The following is a 24855-nucleotide window of genomic DNA, read 5'->3' on the forward strand; positions in this document are numbered from 1 at the left end:
TTCCAGGGGCGGGGAAACGTTTTTCAAATTGAGGGTGGCCAAAACTCTGGGGCCACATGCCGCAACACACACACACACACACACACACACACACACACACACACACACACACACACCACTCTTCACAGCTGCTCAGCTGTTTCCCAAGCAGCTGGGCAGCAAAGGGAGGGGAAGATCTCTCCTCCTCAACCAGCTCAGCAGAGCAGCAGTGAAAAGGGGGCTGTTCCTTCAGAAACTGGCATGTCAAGGTGCTCCGGTGCTTTGAGGCAGAGGCAGCTCTCAGCGAGCGAGGGAAGACTTTGAGGAGAGCCGCCATTTTGAGTGATAGCTAGAGAGGAAGGTGGGAAGAGCCCTGCAAGCCTCAGAAGAGAGCAGAATGTGTCGGGACGGGTGCTCCTATTCTCCTTCAGTGTTTGCACTGATTTCGCCCACCCTTCAAATACCTTTCAAAACATCAGTTCCCAAAGAGGGAAATTTAGGCTACTGCCAAAATGCTTTGTGGACCAGCTCTGGTCTGTGAGCCACCAGTTACTCAAATTTCCAGAGAAAATATCCCACTGAGTAGGGTTTTTTGATACTCTGGGAAATACTGGGGTTAGTCAATCTCTGCTAGCAAACAAGACTATGGTTTTACAGGCAATGTGTGCTGTGCATAGCTGCCAAGTCTCCCATTTTCCCCGGGAAAACCCCTTTTTTACTTACCTTTTCCTGGTGGTCCCCCGTATCACTTCGTCTCCCATTTTTCTCGGTTATTTTCTCCTGCCGGCGGCCATTTTTTTCTTTCCGATTTGCCCTTCTATGGGCACCAAAAATGGCCGCCGCCAGCTTCAAAAGTCGCATCTACGCATGTCCGGAAGTGCATAGACGTGACTTCCGGTGTTGGCGGCGGCCATTTTTTGTGCCTATAGATGGGCAGAGCGACACCGGAAGTTGCGTCGGCGCACTTCCTGACATGCGCACAAGCGACTTTCGAAGCCGCTGGCGGCCATTTTGGGTGCCCATAGAAGGGCAAAGCGACCCCGGAAGTTACATCGACGCAACTTCCGGTGTCAAATGGCTGCCGGTCCCGGATTCTGCAGTCCGGAACTTGGAAGGTAAGGTGCTGTGGCCTCTCCCCACCACCACCCATTTTATTGTATTTTTTATGCTGTTTTTATGCTATTTTCTTGTATATTTATGCCATGGTGGTATACAAATTCAAACAAACAAACCCCCCCCCTGCAATTATTCCCTGCAGCTCTACTCACTCTGAGCATCCTTGCAATCGGGCGAGTCCTGAGGCAATTTGAGGAGATAGTCCTTCAGCAGCAGTTCGTAGCGAGGGATTCTCTGGACAGGTTCCAGCATGTGGTGCTGCAGGGTCAGGTTCCCACATATCTCTTCCCTCTGCAAAAGAGAGTGATCTCTAGAGAGCTGTCTGCCTGGCTCTCCTCCAACGGCAGCCCGCCTGCTCCCATAGGGAACCGAGACTCAGGGAACCAGAGGCGGAGTTTTTAGAGTACGAGGCAAGTCTTCGTACCGAGGCACAAGCAGCTGCTGAGACACGAGCTTCTTCCCCAACGATTCTTTCCAAACACTCCAGTTTTGTTTAGATCTTAATTAGACCCCAAATCCCCTCACTCCACATCCATGTTGAACAGCAGGGCTGGGAGGAGGGAAGGGCAATCAGTGAAGCGATTCCCTACCCTTTTGCAAGATATTTATTCTTCTTTCCTGTGCCAGTACTTAAAACATGCTCGATTAATAACATTTTAAAGTGCTTTTGAACTCTTAGGGGAAAATTGCTGAATAGGGAATAAGACATCTGGAATGATAACTTAATTGCACCACTCCAGTGATGAGGCTGTGTTGTTCCCCTTGCTTTTAACCTGAAGCACTTGCTGCAATGTGAAGTTTGAGATCCCCCTGAACTAAGCTGACCTGCACTTCATGGATGATGCTCTTGAACTGTGCTGAGCGCTCCATCCAGGTGTTGACAAGCTCCATGGCACGGTCAAAGTTCTTTACATATTCGCCATACATCTTGAGGAAAGGAGCCAGTTTCTGCAGGATATCCCCGATGCGCGGGTGCTGGTCCCTGGGGAACAGAAGCAAAAAGTGTTAGGAAGAGGAGAAAGGTCAGAGACAGAAACTGACCCACCACATTCACAGGGTGGGAAAACATCCAGATTCTATCTCCAGGACCAACTGCAGCCAGAAACCCAGCCAGATGGGCAGGGTGTAAATAATGTTGTTGTTGTTGTTGTTGTTGTTGTTGTTGTTGTTGTTGTTGTTGTTGTTGTTGTTGTTGTTGTTGTTGTTGTTAGGACTGGGAGTCAAGAACAAACACCCAAGCAGAGCTCAGGAATCCCAGCAGGAGGAGATTCCTAGCTCTTAACATTCTCAAACAGATGCAAATCAGGGACAAGACATAAGCAAGTCATGGACACAAAACTTTCTCTATTAAGTTACGGGATTGCATCTTTACAGTTCTATGGTTCCCTGCAAAGGGTGAAGTATTTAGGAGAACAGGACATGGGTGGGCAACCCTCCAGATGTTGCTTGACTCCCACTCCCATCGGCCCCAACCAGCCAGGCCAAGATTGAGAGAAGCAGGAAAGAAAACAAGCACTATGCAGAAGTTCCCAGGCTCAATCCTGGCATCTCCAGGTAGGGCTTGGAAGGACTCCTGTCTAAAGCAACGTTTCTCAACCTTTTCCCTCCCAACTGTGGCTCCCTTCCGACCTTGTTTCCTTCCTGTAGTCCCCCGACCTACTGGACAGCTTGTGGACAGCTTGGTGTGTGGAAGTGGGAGGGAGAAGGAATCGGAAGCGACATTGCTGCGGAGTGCGCATGGAGATTCATCCACTGGGAAGCATGGCCACTTCTCTATTCCCTCTGCTTCTCTGTTTTCTTTTCTGCTTTCTTTTCTCGGTCACCTCTCTGTTTTCTTCACTTTTCACTTCCCATTATGGCTCTCTAGTCTCATGCCGTGCCCCCCCCCCATTTACATGATTTTCACATGTGGCCCCCTTGGAATATCCTGAGGGCCCCCAGGGGGCCATATGGCCTCCGGTTGAGAAATGCTGGTCCAAAAGATTGCAGAGTGCCACACAAACAAACCTAAAGCTATACCTTTGTAGGCACTCGCACCAAAATGTTATGCCAATGCAATGTCCTCACCATTCCTCCATACGTTTCTCCAATTCTGGGAGCAGGAACTGCTGGTGGAAGCAGTAGATTGAGCAGATGTTGGCAAAAATACCCATCACCACGTCCACCGGGAAAGAGTTTCGGCTGCGTGCTTCTTCCAGCAGACGTGCGCAGAAGACCTAGCAGGTGGGAATGAATTTCAGCAACATGGGAGATAGTCCCATCAGCCCCAGTCACCATGGCCAGGCAACATGAATGATGTGAATTGAAGGTCAGCAACACTTTGGCCAACAGATACCACTCTGCCCTGTAAGAAGGCCGAGAGTAAGGGAGGCAGGCAGAGACATCACCAGAGTCTGCGCCAGTCAAGGTTGTCCCCTCCCCCTGTAGGGCCAATTAGCATCATCTGCCCTGCGAAAAGGACCAAGGACCTACTTGGGTTCGTACTTTATCTGTTGGTGAGTGAATGGGAGAAATTTAAAACTGTAAACCATCTTTGGTTCCTTGGCAAAAAGGTGGTATATAAATCAAAGGGGAAGGGAAGGGAAAGCCCATGCTGATTCTAGGCCCAAATCCCCTTTCTGGTATCTGCAGCTTGGAAGAGCAGATCCACAATCCAAAGAACAGGGCTGAGTGTTCCAGCAGGTTTTCCAGCTGATGCAGTAGGGCATGGCTCACAGCACAGATGCTACATTTCCCACGCAAAGGCTTCAGGAGGGAAAACTGTGCACACTCAATAACTGTTTTGGGATATTCCGTTGCATTGTAGGTACCTGGTCCAGCAGATACAGGCGAGACACATAGGCCTTTTCTGTTTGGAGAAGCTCGTTGGCAATTCGGAAAACCTTTTGTGGAACTGTCATCTGTCAAGGGGAGAAAGTAAAATCGCTATGGGGAACTTAACAAAATCCATGTTCACCCACCTGCCCTGTACTTCATGCACCCATGAAACTGGGCGTGAGATTAGCCCACTTTCCCCCTCCTCTCCAAAACACTTTCGTGTCTTCCATGGCCCCCACTCCTCAGCTGCTGGCCTGTCAGGAATGCTTTAATGGTGTTTCCAGCTTGGCATGGAGTTGGACTGGATGGCCCTTGTGGTCTCTTCCAACTCTATGATTCTAGAAATGACTGTGAAATACACGCTGCACTAATTCCTTGGTTCACTTTCTCACAGCCACTCAAGGTGGATAAGAATCCCCACTTCTCATCTAATCATAGAGCTGGAAGGGATCCCTGAGGGCCAACTAGTCCAACCCCCTGCAAAGTAGGAATCTCAACACGCAGCCCCCCATCCCATCTGAAACCATACTGGACTCTGCTTAGCTTTGCAAATGAGCTAGCAGTGCTTTACCCCCTGTGAATGAATCTAACCAGGCTGATGGCACCTGAGCTGGCATTACCAGACAAGGATATGACCCAGATCATATTCACAAACCATTCCTGAATCACAATACAACAGTGGACAAGGCTGCTCAGGCTTCCATCTCTCATCGATGTGTAACCCCCAACTGTAAGGGGGAGGGATTATAGAGAACCCTCCCCCCTCATCAGAAGCAACCAGTCTCCAAGCAGTCATGAGAGCGAGGGGTCTGAAGGGGTGAGTCAGGAAACGGAGAGGGAGTGCCAGGGCTCTGGCAACATCAAAGAGCCCCTGCTCCATAGGCAGGAAGAGAGGGAGGCGGAAAGAGTGGACAGGAATAGGTCAGACAGAAGACCCGTCCCCCCGACGCCAGAATTGAGGAGGAGGAGGAGGAAAGGGAGGCGCTTCTCAGTTCCGAGGCTTTTATGCTGGTCCTGAACGCAGAAGGGGGTAGTGCAGGAATCTGACTCGAGCGGGTAGACATGAAATGAGCAATCCGTTACACTGTAAATAATGTGCACCAATAAAAACGTCTGAAAGACAAGCATGTGGACGGTCGTTACTCAAGAGTAGTTACAACAAACCCTGACACCAACCCACCCCAGTCCCCTGTTATTTATCCCCCAGTTTTGCTTCTGACCCCAGTAAAGAGCATCGTATTCAGGAAAAGGCTTGACAGGAGCCATCAGCTGTGTGGGTGAGTAGGTGATCACACTAACACCAGGGCATGCCAGTCCAAGTCTCTCACCTCCTCGGAATCCTGTCTTTCTGCTTGTGGGGGAGGGAGCACCGGGAGCAGCTCAGCCTCATCCCCGCTGCCATCGTCCATGTCACTGTCCACTTCAGAATCACGGGTTGAGCGACGCTTGATGACAGCAGCAGGCACGGGGGCCCCCGGTCCCTCTCCTGTGCCCTCGTCAGCCCCAAAGCAGATCTCCTCACTGTTAGATGGGGAGCTGATGCTGTCGATGCCACTGTCTCGGTTAGCCAGCTTCCCACCATCGTGAGACGGCAAGCAGGCAGCACCACCCGCAGACTCTTGCCCTCCCTCCAGAGCCAGGAGGTCCAGGAGTTTGTGAGCCAGCTCTGCCGATTCCAGGGAAGTTGGGCAGTCTAGCGAGGGCTCCATGGAACCTGTCTCGGGAGTCTGGAGATCTGGACTGGGGCACGGCGACGGGGCCTGCTCGACAGCCAGGATTACAGGTTCCCTGCAACAACAACAAAATCAAAACACACGGACAGTCAGGACAGCCGGGCTCTCTGGGAAGAAAGTGGGGAGTAGAGATATCAGTCCAGGAGGTCACTAAAGCAAGACCTGCTCTTGTTCGGGTCTCACATTGGAAAGGGAAGTAGAATCTAGTGAGTTCGAAGTAAGAGAAGTAGCAGCCCTTGACTAAAAATAGAGTTAAGAACTGGCACACTCCACCAGCCCAACAATCCGTCTAGCTGGGCATTCTGTCTTCTGACTCAAAGGCTAGCCAGAGGCCTTAGGAAATTAACATGTAGGACAGGATGCCATAGCTCCCTGCTGTTCATCTGGAAGCGAAGTGTTGCAGCGCACTCTTCCAGTTTGGCTGTACTGCCAAACTGGTGGCGCTCCCTCACAATGGCTCTATGTGGAGAGTGCACCCACTCTGTTCTTCGCGCTGGAATCCTTCAGAGGTCTCTGCAGCCCATGGCAGGAAGCATAACATCAGAAGGGAGCACCAGCTACATTCCCAGGGAAGCAGGGCCTTGCAAGCTACTAAAGCACCCACCTCTCAAACTTCTCAATGAGGCAGGAGACGGCAGATAATGTTCCCAATCCATCCTTAGGCAGGGGGCTGCGGCTTAAGCGGGGATCAGCAGGGAGTGGTCGCGATGGGGGTGGGGGGATGGATTCAGGGAGACGCGGCGGCTGGATACTCTGCAGATGGGCTGGTTTAGGAGGGACTGGGAAAGCAATAAAAGTTTATTTTTAAAAGGCACACATAATATATGGAATACTATACACAAACCCCCAGCAAAGACAACTGACAGAACCTACACCCAGCCCATCTCTTTCTGCTACACTTCCTCTGGAGAAAAGAGCCTGGATCCTGCCCTACCTCTGGTAGAGGAATCTGCCATACACAAATATGAACAAATATGAATATGTGCTGCACTGGATTTTATTGCCAGCTGCTCTTGGAGCCAAACTTGACTGAAAAACAAGTCTAAATATACCCTACTATATATTTTGAAAAATTGTTTGCTTATCTGCTTGCTTTGCAATTGCTGTGACCAAATTTTGCATGTTGGTTCTTGAGACCAAGGAGCAGGTTTTTGTCAATTGGACACCATTTTGAATCAAGATGGCGGACCAAACCTTTCAAAACTGCACCACCAATTTGGAAACTGCACTGTTTTCATTGTTGTTGTTGTTGTTGTTGTTGTTGTTGTTGTTGTTGTTGTTGTTGTTGTTTTTAGAATTCCCAAGCAACGCCAGGCACAAGGCTGTTAGTAATGAACAAATTAATCATAACCTCCCTCTTCTAACAACTGTGTCTCACCCCACTTCCTCTGCAGAACCTGATGCAAGGAATGGAAAAGCCAGGTGCTCTGCCAAAGCCAGTTTGCTCTGCTTGCAAACTTTCTTCCCGGGAAGTTCCACAAAAAGCCTCATTGTGATTGGGGGGGGGGGTTTCAATGGGGGGGTGGAGACTCGCCTATATACCTTGTGGTTTTGGTCCTGGGGGTCGTTTGAGTGGCCGGAGTTTGGCCACTTCTCCTTCGCTGCTGTCAGGTCCTGGATCAGAGATGAGTCGCTGAGGGGCTTCTGGAGAGCGATGTTCTGGACTAGGCTCCAAGGAGAGGCTCTTGACCAGGAGCCGTGGGGGCTGAGCAGGACCTAGGAGGAAGACAAAACACAAGACAAGATAGTGAAACAAAGCCAACCCTGAAGTACTGGGATGAAGTGGTTAGAATACTAGCTGATGACCAGGGAGGCCAAAGTTAAAATCCTCACTCAGCCATGATTTCAGTCAGTCACTAATTCTCTGTCTAAACCAGGCATCCCCAAACTAAGGCCCGGGGGCCGGATGCAGCCCAATCGCCTTCTCAATCCGGCCCATGGACAGTCCAGGAATCAGCATGCTTTTACATGAGTAGAATGTGTCCTTTTATTTAAAATGCATCTCTGGGTTATTTGTGGGGCATAGGAATTCATTCATTCCCCCCCCCCAAATATAATCCGGCCCCCCACAAGGTCTGAGGGACAGTGGACCGACCCCCTGCTGAAAAAGTTTGCTGACCCCTGGTCTAAACTACCCCACAGGCATAGCTGCCAAGTTTTCCCTTTTCTCGCAATGAAGCCTATTCAGCATAAGGGAAAATCCCTTTAAAAAAGGGATAACTTGGCAGCTATGCCCCACGGGGTAACAACCTACAGATAAACTGAAGCACGGGAACCATGTATACCAGGCATGTCCAACAGGTAGATCGTGATCTACCGGTAGATCACTGGATGTCTGCAGTAGATCACTGGTAGATCATTGGCTCCCCCCCCCCAAAAGAAGCTGAACAACTGTGGCTCCCCCAAGAAAAGCTCAACATTTTACCTCCTCCCTGAAAAAACTCAACAACTTTGACCTGAACCTGCCCCCCCCCCATCGGTCTTCCTCCTTCCTAAGAAAAGTTCAACAACTTTGACCTGAACCCCAAAAAGGGGGGTAGATCACTGCCAGTTTTTAACTCTGTGAGTAGATCGCAGTCTCTTGGGAGTTGGCCACCCCCGAATACCATCTCAAGTTCCTTGGAGGATATTAAATGTGGAAAACAAAGAAACAAATAGTAACTTCAAGGTTTCCTCGAAAAGTGTTAGCCCAGGAGAGAGCCTTCAACGAGGGTTGATAGCCTGGAACAGCCTTGGCTTATTACATATAATAAGCCAAGTCGTATAATGCCCAAGGTAGGAGTCTATAGGTGTTTAACTCTTTATCATAGCTGCCAAGTTTTCGCTTTTCTCGCGAGGAAGCCTATTCAGCATAAGGGAATTTCCCTTTTAAAAAGGGGAGAACTTGACAGCTATGCTCTTTATATTGAAAGCAAAATAATGATTTCATAACCCTGCTTTGCAGAACAGACCTGCAAGCCCATCATAATGACTGATAGGACACTTCTTCAGAGATCAGAATTAGTTTCCTGGCCTAGTTGCATCACATGGAAAAGCTGCAACTACTAGTTTAAATAAATAAACACACACATTTGTGATCAAGTGCCTTTCCATAGCAAGCTCAGAGTGACTATTAACCAAATTTAAATCACAAAACAGCAGAAGAAAAATTGCATGGCTCTACTTTTTAAGAAATAAAGTCATTTTAAAAGCAAATATGTAAATAAAAGCTGCAATAAAATATATGCAGTCTTAGAAGCCAAAACAAGTTAAGAGATGCCAATTAAAAACTAAATTAAGCAAAGAAGGCTTTTTACACCACAGACAATAAAGTATTTACCTTGCTGTAAAAGAGGAATGGTAGGGGCTGGCAAGTCTCCGAGTGAGATGGTTTCACAGAAGAGTTTGCCAACCACTGAGAATGCCACCTCCCCCAAGCACTACTGGAAAATACTGCCCTAAGAACACAGAAAGAGTATCATCTGCCAGTCTCAGAGCTTGGGGAAGACTATATGGTTGGAAGTGTTTCTCAATGTATCTTAGACCATGGAATTTTAAAGCTTTTCTGCTAATAAACTGCAATTGATCTCAGAAACTCAATGGTAACCAGTGCAGGCAATGCCCCTTCATGCTCTGGCCTGATCCAGTCAACGCCCAGTTCACAAGCCATGGGACTTTTTCTACCCCACCTACCGGTACTTCAGAGGTGAAAGCTGATGCAGAAGTCAATGCCCAACACAGCAATAGCAGAGCTTATTGTGAGACAGAGATATAGGGCCAAAAAGGTGGAAAGAGGCTGAGGCTGTGGATCCCAGCCCAGAGGATCCCCTCAATACACATAACAGGTGTCCAAGAGCAAAACTGACCCTTTTTACAAGGTAAGGTGAATGGTCACCTCGTGGCAATTTCGGGTTCCATTAAGAGAGAGATACAGAGATTCTAAGAATGTAAGAAGAACTCTCCTGGACCAGACCAACCAAAGGCCCATCTAGACCATCATCCTGATCTCACGGTGACCAACAAGACCTCAATGCAAGAGCCCTCTCCCCACTTGGGATTCTTAGTAACTGATACCCTGTTTCTCATATTTTAAGACATACCCATAAAATAAGCCATAGCAGGATTTTTAAGCATTCAAGGAATATAAGCCATACCCCGAAAATAAGACATAGTGATAGGCAAGACACCAAGCAGCAATGCCGGCCGCGGCAGGAGGAGGAGGAAAAAAATAAGACATCCCTTGAAAATAAGCCATAGTGTGTGTTTTTTGAGGAAAAAATAAATATAAGACATGTCTTATAATATGAGAAACACGGTATACAGAGACACATTGCCTCCAACAGTGGAGGTAAAATATAGGAATCATGGCTAGTAGCCATGAATAGCTCCATCCTCCATAAATTTACCTAAAGCCATCCAACTTGGTGGCCATCATGTTATCCTGTGGGAGCAAATTACAGACCCTCCAAGTGTCTCTATTTTCTAGGGACAGTCCAATTTTCCGCTTGGGGTAAAACAGGAAGTGCTGCCTTGCCCTGCCACCACATTGCCACTGCTGAAGCATCCCTTACCTAGGGTGCGCAGCAGTGGTGCGAAGCTACAGCAGCAGGTTCCAGTGAGATCTCTCAGGAAACTAGTGCTGAGGCCGGGGCTGCGTTGCTGCCACCAGTGGGGGTGGCAGGGCAGCTGCTTCACCCTGACACATGGGTGGGCCACTCCTGTCCGTTCACTTAGTCTTGAGAGATTCCTCTTGCAGCTCATGGCCATCCCTCTTTGCTTCAATGACCCTGAACAATTTGGTTTCATCAGCAAACTTGGCTATCCCACTGCTCACCCCTAACTAATACAGTGGTACCTCGGGTTACAAACTCAACTCATTCCGGAGGTCCATTCTTAACCTGAAACCGTTCTTAACCTGAGGCGCGCTTTCGCTAATGGGACGCCGCACTGCCCGCACGCGATTTCCATTCTCATGCTGGGGCAAAGTTCTCAACCCAAGGTACTACTTCCGGGTTAGCGGAGTTTGTAACCCGAAATGTTTGTAACCTGCGGTACCACTGTAAATGAACAAATTTAAAAGTAGTGTTCCAAATTCCCATCCTCAGGGCACTCCATTTTCTACGTCCCTCCACTGGAACTCTATTTCTTCTCTAGGCTTCCTGATTCTTAACCCGTTCCTGATCCTTGAGAGCCCCTCTCCTATTAGTCCATGACTGCCAAGCTTACTCAGGAGTGGCTTTGATAAGAGACTTTATCTTAAAAACAATAATAAATTGAGAGTTCAGGTGCACAATGTACCAATGGAGAACGATCCAGAAGGAGGTTCCTAGGCACAAGCCTCATTGAAATGGGCAAGAGCTGCACAGAAGCATGAACATTTTGATTCTCTGTCTCAAGCTCCAAAATGTCTTGATCCAACTCTGGTCAGGAGAAAAAGTTCCTACCGGCTTCTCTCACGGAATATTATAGCATACACATCATCATTTGCGACGATGTAAAAGGTACACCTTTTACATGCTAGAATTGCTACCCTCGGCTCTGATAGCTTTTTATTAGAGAATGTTTGATAACAAATCAATTCACAGACAATGAAGCAGTAGACTGTATATCCTTTCCATTGGAATAATGTCTGCACAGACTCCCTTTCTTTCTTTTCATGCCCGGCTGAGGATAAGGCTAATGGCAAGCTAACAGAAGTTTTTATCACAGGAAACTCTCACCATGAAGTGGGGTATGTTCGTAATTTGTCATATTTATCTTCTTTTGAGCTAACCTTCTGAGTGTGGTGAAACAATGAAAAAATGGGCCATGTTCATTTTGCATCGAAGGGCTGTCTAAAGGCATCATCTCAGGGCAAAGCTAGGCATTATATCAATTTTTGTTATGTAAAAACAAGCAGCTATGGCAAAGCCTGCTAAGCCTCAGGACTCTGGGGGGTGGGAAGAGGAAGTTTCTGTCTGTCTGTCTCCCACCTGTGTGATCCCACCAAAACTCCCTGAAGCTGCTATTTGCATTTCAAATGGCTTTTTGCATTTCACTTGAAATGCAAACAGCCGGATTTTATCTGAACCATGAAAGGGAGGGGGGAGAGAGATAGGGTGTCAAACTGCCTCTCCCCCACCACCATGATCCTGTGGCTGCTCAGGTTTCCCCATGAACACACCCCAAAACGCACTTTAACATGCAATTCACACCACATCTTATTAGGCCCCCAATTTCACTGCAAGGAGCATGCTCACAGGAACACGTAAGGAATAATTACCAGGAGAATGTCACCTTGCAACAGGAGCTACATGTTAAGACCAGAAAATAATGATGACGACTATGCAAACATGGCTGTCTAAACAACATCAACAACAAAGCCAGGGCGAAGTGTGTTTTTGTGAATCTAGATCAGAGCAGTGGCAAGGTTAGATGGGAGCTTTGGTGCTGTGCCCCCATCATGGTCCTATCGGAACTGGGCCTCCTCCTGCACCTGCTATTTGCAGTGGGAAAACACACCCTTGGTGCCAATGGGAGCTTTCCTCCCACTGCAAACCATGAGGGACCAGGTTTTATTATTTCTTTTCATCTAATGATCATAGGGTGGTTCTGATCGAGATCAAAACAGGGGGTAAAGGATTAAAGCCAACACACACACACCATGACCTCAGTCTGGCTCCACACAAACCATTTACTTGTTTTAAAAGTCACACAAGGGCTGAAGAAGACATGAATAACATCATGACTAGTTTGGTTCCAAGCTGTTTGTAATATTCCAAATCCTTCACTTAACCGAGTTGGAAGCCGAGAGATGCAATTCCACCTAGATGTCTTGCCAGGGCTTGTCCCAGGGAGAAGTTCCCAACAGGATTTTAAATACTGTATCATCTCAGTGTTTCTTCTCCATGCAACCTACCTTAGGAAACTAGGTAAACCGCTGGAAATTAAGCTCTCTAAAAGGTTAAGAAATTGCACCTCTGGGCACCCTCCCCATTCTATATAATCTTCTGTAGGGTGTGAAATATACAGAGCAGAAGCAACCTCAACTTCTTCAACTTGCCTCCTCCAAGCCCCAGAGGCTAAGTAAGGGAAGGATTTCTAGGCAACACCTCCATGACTCAAATACACCAGCTACTCCAAGAGCAAGGAACCGCTTTCTTCTATTTAGGAAGATCTGAATAACGTCATGAGACAACCCCTGGTCAAAAGAAACTATGAAGTTGGGGCTAGGAACAGAAGAAGATGGTCTCCATGTTGGCACTCTGTGGCTTAAGCCACTGTCCTAGAAGGCTTAGTGGACACACCAATCAAAATGCCAAACTTCAGAAACTTTATTGCCTCTTAAGCAAGAGCAGAACAGCAATAGGAAATGCTTGACACCACCCAGATATAAGTAAGCCCAGTGCCCCCTCATGACATTCACTGGGGTGGAAGAGAAGGGTGGAGAAAGAAGCTTGTCAAAAGAGACAAAGGTTGGTTGTCCCATTTGTCCACTACAATTTATTCGTTTTTCAGGATTACACTGAAAGTCTGTGAAGACACACAAAAGGCGTTGGATGGATTCAGATGAACATTTTGCCACACATCTGTACCAGGTGTGCAGTTTTTTAAAAAATCCATACCACTTGGCAGGATGACACAGGCAACCATTTTCCACATGGGCTATTGACACAGTGTGGTGCATTTATCAAGGATAATGTTCACTTCTGTCCACCTGGAGTGTGTTTAGTCACACAATTCTAGGTAGAAGAAAACATTCATATACAGTGGTACCTCAGGTTAAATACTTAATTGGTTCCGGAAGTCCGTACTTAACCTGAAGCGTACTTAACCTGAAGCGAACTTTCCCATTGAAAGTGATGGAAAGTGGATTAATCCGTTCCAGACGATGAAAAACACCCCCTAAAACAGCAATCTAACACAAATTTTACTGTCTAACGAGACCATTGATCCATAAAATGAAGGCAATAATCAATGTACTGTACTATAAAATAAATAAGACAGTATTTTAGATTAAAAAATTAACATTTACAGTATACAGTGGTACCTTGGGTTAAGTACTTAATTGGTTCCGGGGTGCCATCCACACCCCGAAAAGTACTTAATCCGAGTGGCAATAGTGCGCAAAGTGCCGATAGAGTGCTTCTGCGCATGCGCAAAGTGCATAGATCGCTTCTGCGCATGCGCACACAGCGGAACCTGGAAGTAAACACTTCTGGGTCCGCGGAGTACTTAAACTGAAAGTTCTCAAACTGAAGCGTACTTAAACTGTGCATGCGTAGACGTTGGCTCAGCCAAACTGGATTTGGAATTGGCAGTGTGGCTTCTCAAACAGAACTCACAAACATGTACAGGCATATAACAGAAAGAGAAGAGAGCAAAAAATATTCGATTGTATCCAATTAAGCTATACCAAGAACAGACTCACTGAAATTAATAGACCTAAGATATAAATTTAAGTGAGTCTGATTTGGGCTAACATTGGATACAACCCATTTATATGTATATGGATTTAAAGGTGGTTATTTAAAAAGCAGCTGGCACAGATTTGTGAAAGATAGATCCTATTAACCTCTGCTGGAAGGCAGCTCTTCATCTAAGCAACACAAAGGCAACCAGACATCACTCGGCACATGAGATCCAACTGCTGCTCCTGAGTCCTGTCTCCTCCCTCTTCTGCCCTAAGATAATAAAACAAGCTCCACCAGAAGACCTTGCAGATTATATTCCCTACCCAAAAGGCATAGCTTCAGGTCAAAAATTAAAACAGGTGGTTATGAAATGGAACATAGTCCATCACTTTTGCCTAGGAATTCTTGGGAGACAAGTTACCACCCAGGTGACTAAAGAGGAAGAGGCCTGTGTGTCTGGCAGGATAGTTAAACATACTGTACACCAGAGGCTACTGAACAAATCAAAATGAAACAACCAAAACCTAAAACCAAGTAATGGAACAAAGTTACATTTATAAAATAAATTACTTTTAAGTACAATCATCCCATTGCCTCTAGCCAGAAATCAGCAGTGTTGGGAATAGGTTTGCTTCTAACCGAGGAATTGAGGCAGAATACTGTCTACGTGTTTTTCCTGATATCGCCATATCTAAATGAGCTAAAGAAGATAATAACTACGGTATGACTATGACTTCTTCTGTTCCTCCTCTTTTAAATAAAAGTTAACTATTCAATGAAGGAACTCTGAACTCATATCCATGAAAGAGCTGCCCTCTCCTCCAATGACTTAGCAAGTACTGTATTAACAGAATATTTAATACCAAATGAGTCATGTCAAATTACGAGCTATGTTCTAACGAGCTGATTAAAACAAATTAGGATAAAGAGACAGTTCTAAAACACCTAAAGGAAACCTTTATGCTTACTGGTTGCTTGTGTTAATGCAATTAAATTTCTTTTTTTTTATGGTGTAACTGACTTGGTAGTTAATACAAGAGATGTTTTATATTGGTGGATATGGGAGGTGCACTCCTGTTTATTTTTTATTTTTATTTTAACACAGCAAGTTGTTTGACATGGTCCCGCATAATATCTCATATATAAACTAGGGGGAGCAGACACAGAATGAGTTCACTATTGGCTGAAAAACTGCAACCCTAGAGCAATTATGAATGAAGCTCTTGGCTCTCAAATTGTTCAGCATTTTTTAAAATAGCAGGGATGGTATCCATGCTATTATCACAGAAATGACACAACTATGGAAAATAGGAGTGGAATGAAAAGTGGTCCTTTAAAAATTGAAGAACTGGGCCAAACATATACACACATGATTAAAGCAGAGATAAAAATGTAAAGTACCAGTTCAAAACTGTGGTTTTTCAGATCTCGAAAATGGAGCTCAACCTTTCAGACAGGAGGGAAGGCCTGGCAGTATGTCTTTTATTGCTTCAAGAAGGATCTCTCAGACTTTGATATGCTCCTAGTCTAGTGTATTGATTGTCTTAGAAATCCTTCAAGAGCAGACCCGCCCCATGCCCATTTGCAGCTAGCAACCCTGCATCTCCCTCCCCCACCCCACCCAAATGCCTCTATACGGTACCTATTCTTCCTTGCCTGTAGTCTAGGAATTACATCCTTGGGCACTTTGACACAGGTTCACCAAAAGAAAATATTCACTAGCCGCTCCATGATGTTGCAAAATAGATGAACAATTCCAGTATTGCGAGTCTAACTGGACTAGATAACCAAGACCCATTACTGGACTTTCCAGATTGAGGTTGAATCCCGACAAGACAGAAGTACTGTTCGTGGGGGACAGGAGGCAGGCAGGTGTGGAGGATTCCCTGGTCCTGAATGGGGTAACTGTGCCCTTGAAGGACCAGGTGCGCAGCCTGGGAGTCATTTTGGACTCACAGCTGTCCATGGAGGCGCAGGTCAATTCTGTGTCCAGGGCAGTTGTTTATCAGCTCCATCTGGTACGCAGGCTGAGACCCTACCTGCCCGCGGACTGTCTCACCAGAGTGGTGCTTGCTCTAGTTATCTCTCGCTTGGACTACTGCAATACGCTCTACATGGGGCTACCTTTGAAGGTGACCCGGAAACTACAACTAACCCAGAATGCGGCAGCTAGACTGGTGACTGGGAGCGGCCGCCTGAAAGACCTACATTGGCTCCCAGTACGTTTCCAAGCACAATTCAAAGTGTTGGTGCTGACCTTTAAAGCCCTAAACGGCCTCGGGCCAGTATACCTGAAGGAGCATCTCCACCCTCATCGTTCTGCCCGGACACTGAGGTCCAGCGCCGAGGGCCTTCTGGTGGTTCCCTCGCTACGAGAAGCCAAGACCAGGCAGAGGGCCTTCTCGGTAGTGGCACCCACCCTGTGGAATGCCCTCCCACTAGAGGTCAAAGAGAACAACAACTACCAGACCTTTAGAAGGCATCTTAAGGCAGCCCTGTTTAGGGAAGCTTTTAATGTTTGATGTTTAATGTCTGATGGATTTCTGTATTGTAATATTTTGTTGGAAGCCGCCCAGAGTGGCTGGGGGAACCCGGCCAGATGGGCGGGGTATAAATAATAAATTATTATTATTATTATTTCCATCTCTACATCAGGAGTGGGGAACCCATGGCTCTCCAGATGTGGCTAGACTACAACTCCCATAATCCTGAGTACTACTAGCCTTGCTGACTGAGGCCAATGAGAGTTGGAATCCAGTAACATGTGGAGGGTTCCTGCTTTACATGTTAGCAAAAGGCAGTTAGTTTAGAGTGTGGGGATTCAAACTGGGACTGTGGCGCAGGTGTGTGGTTGTGAATGCTTTTCCTCAGTGCTGTTTTTCAAATTAAAATGCTTCCCACCCATCCACAGCTGGAAACTTACATATCCAGCCTGGCCTAGATATAAAAAAAAATTAAGCAAGCAAGGAGCCCAGTTACACAATGAAGACTCAATGCTTCTTCCAAGGGGACACAGCAACATATCGCTACATCCTGAGATCTTAAGTTAAACATATTCAAAATTCCTGCAGCTTCTAAAACTTTTTCTAGACTATAATGCTTCAGCCTGTATGATTAAATTTATTGCAAATAATTAAAAACACTCCGTGTATGTAGAAAACCAGCCTGTCAGGGAGAAGTCTAACCAGAGCCATTCTCACCAACACATTAGTTTTCTATGTGAAGGGATGGAACATTTTGCTCACAAGAGATGCTCAAGAGATGCATTTTCTGCCTCTTCAAGCAAGGCAGAACAACACCCACCTGGCGGTGTCCTAGAACCCACTTGGGAAAAGCATTTCTCCCTTCCTTTCCTTGCACGCCCTTGAAGTAGCACCTACCCAAGAAAAGCTTTACGATTTGATTTGGCGGGTTGCTGAAACTGGCCCCGAGATCTCCCTCAGAAACCTCCTTAAAGTCTCAAGTCTCCACATTTAGGCCTAAGAAATGACGAATACACTGTTTAAGAAGGTCTTGTGGTCCCTGTCAATTCTGCGATGGTAACTCGACTGAAGGGCATCGTGGGACCTATAACACTACTTGATCTCTTGGCTGCGAGATACCGCTCCTAAATTCTGTACAACTTCAGGACAAGTTGAAAGTATAGAATTGGCGCTTTGAGAGAAAGGAACTAAAGCATGAACACCCTACACAAAAAAACAGAAGGCCATTTCCTTATCCTGCCCATGCATTCTGCAGATAGTTGCTTATACTGTACAGGACAAGATTAGTCATGCCTTCTATGGTAAATGGTTACCAAAGAAAGTTTCTGTTTACATAGAGAAGAACCTCCTCTATTGAGTAAAATAGAGTTGGCACTAACATGCAAACTTTAGGCAGGTTAGGCCTCAGCCAAAGCACCACTGACTCACACTGTGGGGCATCATGTTTTAAGGAACCAGATCACACCACAGCAACAAAATGATTTAGATGGCAGACTTGTAAGGACAGGAACTGGGACCAAAGGTCAAGCAAATTAAAGAAGAGCAAGATCTACACCGGGATAGCAGTCCTCAGCTATGTTTAAAGCCTCTGCCATTTTTTTTTAAAAAAAGATAAGAGGATAATCCTTCTCCATTAATAAAGATGGAAGGAAGTGGGGGTAGATTTTTTTAAAAGACACCTTGAGATAGAGTGAAGATAGCTATTGAGACAATCTTAACTGTTAGCATATAGACTTAGGCCCTGAAAAGGGGGGGCGGGTCTTTAAAATCTCATTCCTTTGAAGGAAAATAAATAAATAACCAGGTGTACTCGGCTGTAGGCAGCCCAAGAGCAGAAGGTGAAAGTCCGTCAGGAGGACCAAAGCCAGGCCAGAATGGTACACCCCCCAACTTGGTGCCCTTCAGAGGCATTAGTTTGGGGGAAGGCTAGCCTAGAGGCAGAATCAGAAGTAGGTCTCCATTAAGGAAGCACAGAAAGTTCATGCAGAAGCAGATCTGAGGATTAGCAAAAAGCCCAAACTGAGAAATCTCCCACATGAAGGCCTGGGACAAAGAGAAGACCAGTGTCAGAAACTCCACCAGCACATGTCGCATTTTGAGGCTGGCGCGGGTCCAACTGCAACCATGGGAGATCTCTGCCGGGTTGACAACTGACATCTCCATCTGGCTGGCCCTTCCAACTTTCTTTATTGCATGTATAGCCCACCTTTTCCTCCAAGGAGTACATGGTTCACTGCACAGTTAATCCTCCCAACAACCCTGTGAGGTAGGTTTAGAAGACTGTGACTGGCCCAAGGTCACCCAGTGAGCTTCATGTCTGAGTGGCGATTTGCACTCTGATCTCCCAGGTCCTAGTCTGACACTCTAATCACTACACCACACTGGCTTCCTAGAGCACTTCTGCTATGGAGCAGTGGCATAAAATAAAGTAGGTAAATAAATACGGGGAAAGCCAAACGTCCCTTAGAGACGGATCTTCCTTGAAGCTTTGATTTGTTTTATTCTCAATTGTTTTATTTGATGTTTTGACGTGTTGTATACTGCTTTGATATTTTCTTCCTTAAAATATAAAGTGGGATAGAAATGAAAATTATTATCATTACAGTCATACCTCGGTTTAAGTATGCTTCAGTTTGAGGACTTTCAGTTTAAGTACCGGTAATCCGCGGACCCGGAAGTGTTTACTTCTGGATTCAAACATGCGCAGTAGTGCTCTATCAGCACTTTGCGCACATGCACTATTGCCACTCGGTTTAAGTACTTTTTGGGGAGCGAATGGCATCCCAGAACCAATTGAGTACTTAAACCGAAGTACCACTGTATCATTAATAATGATAATGATGATAATGATGATGATGATGATGATGATGATGATGATGATGATGATGATAGTCGCCACAACAGAATGTCTAGGCACCATTTTTATGGGGGATAACAACAACAACAACAACAACAACAACAACAACAACAACAACAACAACAACTCCCATAAAAAATGGCACCTAGACATTCTGTTGTGGTGACCACAACCAAGGTTTCAAGGTTTAGGGTTCCATTTGGTGATTAGCTTATATATGTGAGTTTCTAATACAGCCAAACCTCTGTTCCCAAACAGCTCCATTCTGGAACATTTCAGCTCCCGAACGCCAACTACCCGGAAGTAAATGCTCCGGTTTTCAAACGTTTTTTGGAAGCCGGACGTCCAACGCGGCTTCCGCTGGAGTGCTAGAAGCTCCTGCAGCCAATCAGAAGCCACGCCTCAGTTGTCGAACATTTCAGAAGCCGAATGGGCTTCCTGAACGGATTACGTTCAACAACCAAGGTTGGACTGTACTGGGGAAGACCCAAACCAGATGGCTGGCAGATGGGTCAGGAGGCTGGGAGATTGCAATGGTGTGAGGCAAACGGGGAAATTAGAGGACAAGCAAGGAGAGCTATCTAGACAGCAGTAAGGAGCAAGGAAGTAACATAGAAAAGTCCAAAGTCTATCGCCTAAAAGCATTTATAGTCAGGTCAGCACTGGAGGAACGAATGGGGCTGTCTAGGAAGAAGCTGTAAAGCTGCTTGGGGAGAGAGAGAGAGAGAGAGAGAGAGAGAGAGAGAGAGAGAGCAGTTTATCTCACACACAGTGTGTGTGTGTGTGTGTGTGTGTGTGTGTGTGTGTGTGTGTGTGTGTGTTAACATGGATTCCACAACGGTTGAGGCCTTTAGGCACTTAACAATAACAACAACAACAACAACAACAACAACAACAACAATTTATTATTTATACCCCGCCCATCTGGCTGGGTTTCCCCAGCCACTCTGGGCGGCTTACAACAGAAAAATGAAATAAAACAATTAAACATTGAAAGCCTCCCTAAACAGGGCTGCCTTCAGATGTCTTCTAAAAATCTGGTAGCTGTTTTTCTCTTTGACATCTGATGGGAGGGCGTTCCACAGGGCAGGCGCCACCACCGAGAAGGCCCTCTGCCTGGTTCCCTGCAACTTGGCTTCTCGCAACGAGGGAACCGTCAGAAGGCCCTCGGTACTGGACCTCAGTGTCTGGGCAGAACAATGGGGGTGGAGACGCTCCTTCAGGTATACTGGACATAGGCCATTTAGGGCTTTAAAGGTCAGCACCAACACTTTGAACTGTGCTCGAAAAAGTGATGATCAGACCAATTCAGGAAAAAAAAAGGTTGGCTGTACTTAAGACCCACTGAAATCAAATAGATTTAAATCGGTTGCACCTCATTTGTTCCTTTAGATTTCAATGGCACTCCCAAGGATGAATAGCTTTCTCTGAACTGGAACTTCAGTTCTGTTTACTTATCTAAAATAACAGACATTGACTAGCAAGGAGCTGCACATTTTTGTAATGGTCCAGGACCCCATAATCTCTGCTCAAAAATTAATGGTTTTTCTATTTCACAAGGTTATGAACTTCTAATTGCCAGGAAACAGGAAATGATCTAAAATAAAGCTATAGCCTATTCTCTCTCTTACTAATTCTGGGTGACTAACTGACAAGAGTTGATATTGAACTACCAAATTGATCGTAGCCTCAGTGCAATGAAAGCAGTATCAGCAGGAGGGTGAAGGTTCTGTTTTCTCCATTATCAACAAGCACACACACATACCGTATACCCACAAAATGGGGAGAAAGAACTAGGCTCACCAACTTCCAAGCGGGCCTGGCCTGGGACATTTTGTTGCCCAAGACAGAAAACAGAAATGGCAGCAGCTTCCGTGGGGCACAATCCACTCGGACCTTCTCTTGCACAAGATCCACTGAATTCAAAAGAGCTTCCACGGAATTTCTTGGTGGATTATGCCCAAGGACCAGAACTTTCCAGCTCTACCTTTCTTAACTATAGGCAAAGCCTGTTGCTTGAGGAAGCAAGCCCCAGCATCCAAGATCTTCTCTTCCCCACTAGTATTATCCCCAAAAGAAAAGGCTGAAGCCCACAAACTTGGGTTTCACTCACCCCTGTGGAAGGGAAGCCCGTGCAAACACTTCCTTGCTTTCCAGGTCCCTCTGAAGCTCCTAAGAACCCGCGGAAGAAGTCAAAAATCCTCCTGCTGCCTCTATTCCTAGCAACGGCCAGTCCAAACAGTTTCAAACAGCACTGCCCAAACAGGAACCGACCTGCCTCTTTAAGGTGGCGGAATCTAGAAGTGGAACATAGGCTATGGAGCAATTGGTGTGTGCGGCTGGGGAAGGCATGATGAGGGGGAATCTAGTTGTGAGCTAGATCAGAGTCTGAAATGAAGTCTAGGTCAGTGAGGAATGGGGGGGGGCGCATCTGAGTGCAAAGAACAGCGCACCTGGAACAATACCGTAGTTGTCGGCTTATCCCAAATGTTGGTGTTCGTATGGTTCCCACGGGGGGGGCATAACATGGATTAGATTGTATATTTTAATAGGACAACCAGCAATTTTTTAAAAAATGGTTCACGCAAGTTTAGAATTTTACAAGTCTGTCCACCAAACTGGTTTAATGATCATTATGTGTGACAAAGTGTTTAGTGAAGCCCAGAGGTTCACACACCATCATTAAACTAAGGGTACTAAACTGATAGAACGTATACAAATACAGTGGAACCTCGGTTTATGAACACCTCGTTTACGAATTTTCAGTTTACAAACGCCGCGGACCCCATCTGGAACGGATTAATTCACTTTCCATTACTTTCAATGGGAAAGTTCGCTTCAGTTTATGAATGCTTCAGTTTATGAACAGACTTCCGGAACCAAATACACCCGTGCTTCGGGTTAAGTACGCTTCAGGTTGAGTACTCCGCGGAACCGTCTGGAACGGATTAATCCACTTTCCATTACTTTCAATGGGAAAGTTCGCTTCAGTTTATGAACGCTTCAGTTTAAGTACTCCGCAGACCGTCTGGAACAGATTAATCCACTTCCCATTACTTTCAATGGGAAAGTTCGCTTCAGTTTATGAACGCTTCAGTTTAAGTACTCCGCAGACCGTCTGGAACAGATTAATCCACTTCCCATTACTTTCAATGGGAAAGTTCGCTTCAGTTTATGAACGCTTCGCTTCAGTTTATGAACAGACTTCCGGAACCAATTGTGTTCATAAACCAAGGTGCCACTGTATTTAAAATGAATGCATACCGTAGGTCTGAGGTTGTGTGTGTGCTCAAATAAATAGATGTTACTACTTCAGGCGAATCATGATGATTCCGTACATTCCTCTGTTCCTCAGGCTGTAAACTAGGAGTAGCCAATACTACACATGACATGATATAGCCTCACCGCGTAGCCACACCGTGTGCTCCCTGCCATGACAGCTAATGATGCGAGGAGAAGTTGGAGTAATACACAGGCACCATGCGATCACATCATGGATCTTGTTCAATGGCATATTACAAGGAACAGCTGTGGAGCAGAACCCCTCTGTCCTTTTGCACCATTAAATGTTCATGCTATTCTTTGTTCAGACAGATAACTCTTTTGCAAAGAGTTATTAAAACTTCCAGTGCCAGGCGCAACGGGATACACCAATGCAACAACATGTGGGAGAGAGAAGACCCTGAATCAATACAGCACTTGAAATCTACTGCAGTTGGTTTCTCAGTCTGTCTTCTGTAATTCACTTTCTCTTAGGGCTGAACTATGCATAATGGTGGCACAACCAGGTGCTAGAACAGGGACAGCCAACATGGAGCCCATCATCCCCAACCACAGGCCATGCCGGCTGGGGGGGTGGGAGTTGGAGCTGAAACAACAACCATAGCCCCTGTGCTAGAAGATTGGCCATGCTGAGTTCATAGAAAGCGAAGCAGGAAATTTACAATGCACAGGCAGCAAGCAGGTGTTGAAACTTGCCCTCACCTGACATTTCCCTCTTCTCCTCATCCCCCACCCACCCAGGGGGCTTTAGTTCCAGTTTCAGAGCCCCACTGAAAGGAAAAATAGCTGAGGGACGAGGCTGTGTGAGAAAAGCAGCAGGCAAAGGTTCCTCAGTCCCTCCCTACTGCTTCCCCAGCTTAAATCCCAGCACGTTTTAGATGACTTCAACAGCAACCCATATTCTAACGCATGGTTTATGGCCATCAGATGCAGTTAGTCCACCACCTATAAAATGGATGCAACTATTCTCTGCTTCCTAAAATTATTGTGAAGGTGGAACAAAGCACTCTAAAGCATTTTACACATTAAAAATGTTATGTGTAAGGATATATAACTCCTCTGAAAATCTTTAATAAGGGAACCTATTAAAGCAATTTTTCTTGGGACTATCCGTCACCCACAGATCGGAAAACCATATTCTCCGTAACCCCCTTTAGCAAGTTTCCTTCAGCATATAACAAACCCTCCCAATTTCAGGCTTTCCTCACACAGTATGCTCAGTTCCTCCCCTGCACTGGAGCCATTTCCAGCCATTAATGGACCTATCACTGCAGAATCTAGCTAAACAAGAACGCAGCACTTTTTAGCAACCCACAGGAAAGCGTTCCAGTGTTTTAACAGCACCTGACATGATTCTAAATGCAACCCCCTTTCATGTGTGCTTTGCCCTTCCACGCAATCTGTAGCTGTACGCACAGATCATAGAGCTTACAGGCAAAACGGAGCCTTCCCTCGCTGCTCCCAAGGTTCCCACTTCCACCTTAACCCGGCCAGTGACCTCACCTGTAGGGCTCAGCCCTGCCAGCTCCGACACGCCTGCTGCACTTCCGGAGCCTGAGTGAGCCTCCAGGCTGCTCTGTGTACCTTCTGGGAGGGGCAGGGTGTCATTTGAGCCCAGGTTCAGTAGGGCTTAGCCTCAGCCACAGAGTTCACTGACTTCTGGAGCAGCCCAAGGTGAGTGCCTTGCGCTGGCAGCTGATTAACTACACTTTGCTCCATGCACCAAGGAAGGGGAACAGGAAGGTTTCCAAGAAGAAAACAGGTATTCGAAGCAGGCTTTAGCCTTTAACGCCAACTGATGCTTAAAGGTAAAGGTAAAGGGGCCCCTGACCATCAGGTCCAGTCGTGTCCGACTCTGGGGTTGCGCGCTCATCTCGCATTATTGGACGAGGGAGCCGGCGTATAGCTTCCAGGTCATGCGGCCAGCATGACAAAGTCGCTTCTGGAGAACCAGAGCAGCGCACGGAAACGCCGTTTAGCTGGGACCAAGCAACGGGAGCTCACCCCATTGCAGGGATTCGAACCGCCGACCTTCTGATCAGCAAGCCCTAGACTCTGTGGTTTAACCCACAGCGCCACCTGGGTCCATATTCAGGTATTCTAAGCAGGATTTAGCCTTTATCGCCAACTGATGCTTAAATCCATCTAACTCAGTGGTGTCCAGACTTTTTTCAAAGACGGCCAGATTTGATGAAGTGAAGGGCCGTGAGGGCCGA

The 24855-nt window shown here is 46.4% G+C and overlaps 1 protein-coding gene across 1 annotated transcript in view; it reads right to left on the reverse strand.

Annotated features, from left to right (window-relative positions):
- The window catches only part of FGD1 (FYVE, RhoGEF and PH domain containing 1), a 54862-nt gene that overhangs the window by 15162 nt on the left and 14845 nt on the right, over positions 1-24855 (reverse strand). The window contains exons 2-8 of the mRNA XM_035140955.2: positions 7188-7361; positions 6250-6424; positions 5241-5700; positions 3906-3995; positions 3163-3311; positions 1921-2077; positions 1248-1386 (exon numbers count right to left, since the gene is read on the reverse strand). Of these exons, the coding sequence (XP_034996846.1) occupies positions 1248-1386; positions 1921-2077; positions 3163-3311; positions 3906-3995; positions 5241-5700; positions 6250-6424; positions 7188-7361 (1344 nt within the window). The remainder of the gene's footprint in view (positions 1-1247; positions 1387-1920; positions 2078-3162; positions 3312-3905; positions 3996-5240; positions 5701-6249; positions 6425-7187; positions 7362-24855) is intronic.

The sequence above is a fragment of the Zootoca vivipara genome, chromosome 16 (assembly GCF_963506605.1).
Source record: "Zootoca vivipara chromosome 16, rZooViv1.1, whole genome shotgun sequence".
In the NCBI taxonomy this organism is placed as follows: Eukaryota; Metazoa; Chordata; class Lepidosauria; order Squamata; family Lacertidae; genus Zootoca; species Zootoca vivipara.